We start from the raw sequence: 5,737 nt of genomic DNA on the forward strand, positions 1-5,737 counted from the left end.
TGGCCCCTGATAAGGTTGTAGGCAGCCACAAGATCCCCCCTCAGTCTCCTCTTGTGGAGACTGAAGAGATTCAGGTCCCTCAGCCTCTTCTCATAGGGCTGGCCATGGAGGCCCCCAACCATACAAGTGGCCCTCCTCTGGACCCTCTCCAGGTTCTCCAAGTCCTTCTAGAAGTGTGACGTCCAGAACTGGACATGGTACTCCAGCTGTGGCCTGACCAGCACCGCACAGAGGGGGAGCAAGACCTCTCTGGACCTGTTAGTGATGCCCCGTTGATGCATGACAGGGTTCAGTTGGCTCTGCCTATTTCTTCATCGCATTGGTGATTCATATTCATCCTGGAGTCAATCGTGACTCCAAGATCCCTCTCTGCCTCTGTGCTGCCGAGAGGGTCAGCCCCTAACCTATACCCATAATGCTGGTTCCCTCTCCCCAGGTGCAGCACTCTGCACTTGTCCATGTTAACATCCTGTTCAGATCCTGTTGCCTATGGGCAACGGGGCAGGTGTTGGGGGTGTCTGTAAAATGTGCCAGATATACACCCACTGCTGGGGATGGGACTTTTAATACATCAGGGCAAAACACAGACCTAGTTCCCCACCAAGGAAGCTATAAGCCCCTTTTAATACTGGCAGCCACTAGTGATGTGTTACTGATTACTTGGGACAAATAATAATGAAAATGGGGACACGAGTGGAGGTTAAAAGGTAATAACTAGTGTGCCAAGAGGGGGAAAACACCAAACAGAGCACACCAGGTAATGTCCACTGGCCCTCAAATGAGTCCAAGGAACCAGTGGACACTGCTTCAGAAACAGAAACAAGCAAGGGCAAGGAAAGTGGTCCCACAGTACCTTGGGATCCTCTGATCCAGAGCCTCATTCCTGGTCAGATACCCGTCCAGCTTGGCCAGGGCCAGGAGGAGGTTGACCAGGAGGTTTCGGGACTTTGTGCGGCCACAAACAGAGAGTGCATAAATGAAGAGGGGAAAAGCGCAGCCAGAACCTTCAGCAAGTGGTTGTAGAGGAGGTGCAGGGGCAAGAGGTTCTAGAGGCAATGCAGGGGCTGCAACCTGGCACATTCGAAGTAGGCATGCACCAGGGTCTCCCTCTGTGTTTGAAAAGGGCAGGTGTCAGGGGTGTTCATAAAGTGTGCCAGATACACACCCACTGCTGGAGACAGGATACTGGGAAAGATCCTGTAATGTAACCCAGTAAGGAAGTTGCTGTGTTCTTAGTCTGATTTGACTTTTGCAACTCGTGAAGTCATATTCTTATACTGCCAGAGAGGGGAAAGTAGATAATAGAAGAAGCCATGCGGTAAGTTCCAGACCTCTACAAGGAAAAAAAGCCTGCACTTCTCGCAGACAAACACTGGATGGATCAAAGTGACTGCAGAAAACACACACTGCGATATACTTAACTGTTTCTGTGGAAAGAAACATCATTCCCTTTCCCCAGTCATGCCCCTGAAATGTTAGAACACACGTTCAGCATAGAGTGCAAACAGATATGTTGGCTAGCCCCCAGACTTTGCATAAGTGGGCCACTAGTCTGCAAACCAGCAGTACTCTTTTGAAAATGTGCTAATAGAGGAAGAAGTGTTGTGAACCATTCCTTTCATCCTGTCTGATATATTCAGAAAACAGGACAGGATGGATCTTTTTTTTTTTCTATTGGATATAATATATGTTCACCGTGTTAGGTACATATACCATCAAGGAAATGCTCTGGGTCTTATTTAACACCAGAAACACAAGGAGATTTATCGCTAATTCATTCATACACCAGCTTTGAGAAAGTGTCTTTGTTTTTTTCTCCCTCTCCACCCCAACATATTTCAGGAATAAATGATTTATTGAAACAAGCACTGTGCGTTAAAATGACAAGATAGTGACTATAAAACAGAATTTACTACCTGAACACAATTATAAAGCATAAAAGTCAACAATTAGCCTTACCCTGAAGTAAGAATGTTTATACCCTCACAGCTTTATTAAATTTAGGCAGACCTCCAGTATTGCTCTCTGAAACACAGGCAAGGCACCCAACAAACAGTCTTCATTTGACATGCTCTCATGACCAGGGATCCTGGTTTTCTCTGATTTAAGAAACCCCAATTTTCAACCAAAAAAAAGTAACCCCAAATTCACATTTTTCCATTATTCAAATGAAACACCACTAAAATATATATATGATGTTTCTCTCTCAAGCAGCCAATATCCTAAGGTTGTTTATGCCTAGTGAATCCAGGCAAATGTTTCCACTGCTCTCCAGCTCCCATCCTTATACCTGAATCACTGGTTATCAGGAGGGAAGAATGGCATTTTTCCATAGTAGGTTATGAGCAGGGATCCTGGTTTTCTCTGATTTAAAGAAATCCCCAATTTTTGGTTAAAAACCCCAAATCCACATTTTTCCTTCATTAAAATGAAATACTACTATATAAGGAAAAATGTGGATTTGGGGTTACTTTTTTTTTTTAAACCAAAAATTGGGGATTTCAGTAGCTGCTGATTTTCTGTTCTGCCCTATTCATCCAGTACTCTTTTTAGAGGGCTAGGAGACAGAGTATTTTTTTTTTCCACTGAGTGCACTGAAGATGCTCATACATTCAGTATAAATGTTAAAACTATTCTGAAGCATCTGACCTTTAGGGCAAGCTGCAAAGCACATCTACTATTCTGCCTGGCTTTTGGAAAATGGTTAGTGAGGAGGATTCTCATTTTAAACTACAAAGTTTTACGGTTTGGGAGAGCAAAGGTAAATATACATTATAGTAATTGTATTTTTAAGTGTTGTCAAAGGCACACAGGACTAGGGGAAGTGCTTTTTGATCAATTTATATACATTAAGATAAGTTATATATTTAAAAAGCAACAACAAATTATAACCTGCAGGATTGAGTGAAATATTCTGCAAGGACTAGGGAACCACAAGTTAAGCCTTATCAATCAGGCTTGAATGAAACATGAGGCAAAAGTCCAAGCTAAAGTTGAAGAATGATACACTAAAAAGCCATTGATCCAGACTATTCCTTCTTAGTGTTGCTTTGTGTTTGTTTGCTAACCCAGATTTTATAGACAATAAAATATTCCCCCAGCATGGAATCCTCCATTATACTCACTTTCAAAAAACAATTTAGGGGCTATCTTAAACCTGAAACTGCCACAAAGGGCATCTTTTTGGACAATGATTTTCAGTACAATTTAGAGCAGACTTTGGTATGCTGGCAGTTGCACTGAAGGCTGGACCTGGTCTAGAAAGTCTCAGGAATAGGCAAATGAAATAATAATTTTATGGCCCCAGCCAGGGCCACTTTTTGGAAGGATGTTATTTACTTTAGAGCTTTGTCTAACTAAAGGGAACCCATTTTGCAAAAGCATCACCAAACACCTGAGTGTTATTCTATGGCCCATGTTACATAGGACATTCAATTAGATTATCATGATCGCCCCTTCTCGGTTAAAATCTATAACTCGTTAAGCACATTTATTTTATAGTAATTATCTAAGGCCTCCAGAGAGCTATCTGCTGTTGTTCAAGGACATAAATTATATGCCATAATGTATTTTATATTCTATATTATATAGTTATATACTCAATTGTGTGTTAACTGGAACATACACTTGAAACTTACTAAGATTTGGTGTGCTAAGTCTACAAAAACATAGGATTGATGCTGCTGTAAAACTTAGACACATTTAGAAATAAATCAAGAAAAGGCTACTAAGCATCTTTGGTACCTTCTTTGTCATCGTGACATATGATTGCATCCTGTATCATGTCAGCAAGGTTGAAATGGACTCGGTGATTTTTTCCATGTTTCAGCTTTTTTCCATATCCATCCTGCTTTTGCAAAGCTTTTTCTCGTTCATAATATGCCTTTATTTGATCACAGCGCATCCGCTTCACCAGCCGCTGACGTTGGCCCAAAGGGAGGGACTCCAGCAAGCACTGGTCAATTTCCATGTCATGTGATCGAAAAACATTACATAGCTGGAAACAGCCTAAACAAAATGAAATATAAACAAACAAATTTAGGCTATGTAACAATATGCTTTCAAATGTTCTATGAAATGCCTGCCAAACTTCTTGTAGCTCCTATTTAAATATGTCAAAGTACTTATTATGTTTGTTTAACTTAGGTGGTGAATGCCAGTTGGAAAGTGAATATATTATTATCATGTGGTTTACACAAACAACATGGAATTAATGCCATGAAAGCACCAATTATTTTTTTAAAATACTAACTTCAATTCATATATACAAAAGAGAGCATAAAGAGGTCAGAGTTTAAACATATGAAATGGATAAGGCACGTAAATAATTCAATGTAATACAAGTAGTTAACTTTTGCCTAGAAACTAGACAATATGTACAGTACAGACCAACTCTGCTGTTTGTGCTTCCATTGTATTCTTTTACATTTTGCTTCGGATAAGCAAATTCCTGTTACTCAGTGAGAAGAAAAATCTTCATATCATAGTTGTAATGAGTTCATTAGCACACTATGGGTACTCAGGCAACTATCTTTACAAATTCACAACCACACAATTTTTTTTCATGTTTATTTAGCAGGCCAAGTTGAATCTTTTAATGAAAAAGTCAGATGTCAAGAACTTAAGACAACACAAACTATAAACTCTATCTCAATTATTCTTAGCCTTATTTAACATCATTCATAGTATGTACCCTGAAGTCAGACTCCTTCCTCTAGTCTATGCTAAATTTTGCTTTTTTGCCTATATTGGTGTGGTGGCAAATTATTTTTCAAAATGTATTTGTGACTTGCTGGTTGGATCTCATAGAGATTCATGGGTTGTGGAAACTGTTAGCTGGTAAAGCTAAGTAGTTTAGCTTTACAAGTAAAGGCTCTTGGTTCTGTCCTTTAAGCCCAAATTCAGTTACCACTGGGGCTAACCAACTCAGGGATTTTATGTTATTGTACCATCTGCAGAGGCATAGCAAGCTCAACAACTGCCTGAAGTGGGTTGGTAGGTGGGTGGGGGGCCACAATAATGCTAACCACAGTAGACTGGGCAGGGGGCATGTGTGGGTGAGGTAAAGGGAAGTGAATGATTTAGAAGTGAATAGAACAGGCCAGCAAACAATGGCATTTGAATGGGAGTTTGAGTGGAGTTTGTTGAAGAGTTTACCCAGATAATTTCCTTCTCACCCTTCCTTCACTGAAATCTTACTTGAAAGCAGGTGAAGAAAGAAAAGGATTCCCACCCCACCCGGAAAAAAAATACAGTAGCAGAAAAGAAAGGAGCTAGCACTATAATCAACATGACGGATGGAATATGCCAAAGCCCCTGCCACTGCAAGCCTTTCCTCTGCTTGCACCTGTGGGAGCTCTGTCCAGAAATGGCATATGTGAGAAGGCAAAACTCAAGCCCATGAGCAGAGTGGGTCAGATATCTGGAGTCCGTCAGGAAGACAGTAACAGCACAAGCCAAGACTGCAGCAGCCTAAATACAGGATTGAACCTTGCTACCCAGACACTTCCTCTTCTGAGTCAGGGATTTATACTGGAAGGGTAAGGGGGCAGGGGGGTTAGCTGATCCTGACAGGCTACTACAGTGGCAGGCAATGGACATGTGGCTAGGCCCAGGTGAAGATTCTGGCCACCTGTGTCCACCCTAATGCTCTACTGAGGAGATAGGAGACCAGGATGAGTGGTTATGCCAGGTAGGCTGAGACCTCAGGTTCAAGACCACAGCTTGACATCACTAC

The 5,737-nt window shown here is 41.4% G+C and overlaps 1 protein-coding gene across 1 annotated transcript in view; it reads right to left on the minus strand.

The window, feature by feature from the left end:
• MYO16 (myosin XVI) overlaps positions 1-4,004 on the minus strand; it is a 484,140-nt gene extending 480,136 nt beyond the window's left edge. Inside the window, exon 1 of the mRNA XM_019529669.1 lies at positions 3,745-4,004. Within this exon, the coding sequence (XP_019385214.1) occupies positions 3,745-3,970 (226 nt within the window). The 5' untranslated portion in view covers positions 3,971-4,004. The remainder of the gene's footprint in view (positions 1-3,744) is intronic.
• Between the last annotated feature and the right edge of the window lie 1,733 nt (positions 4,005-5,737).

This window comes from Crocodylus porosus, unplaced genomic scaffold (assembly GCF_001723895.1).
Source record: "Crocodylus porosus isolate Cpor-Errol unplaced genomic scaffold, CroPor_comp1, whole genome shotgun sequence".
NCBI classification, from domain to species: Eukaryota; Metazoa; Chordata; order Crocodylia; family Crocodylidae; genus Crocodylus; species Crocodylus porosus.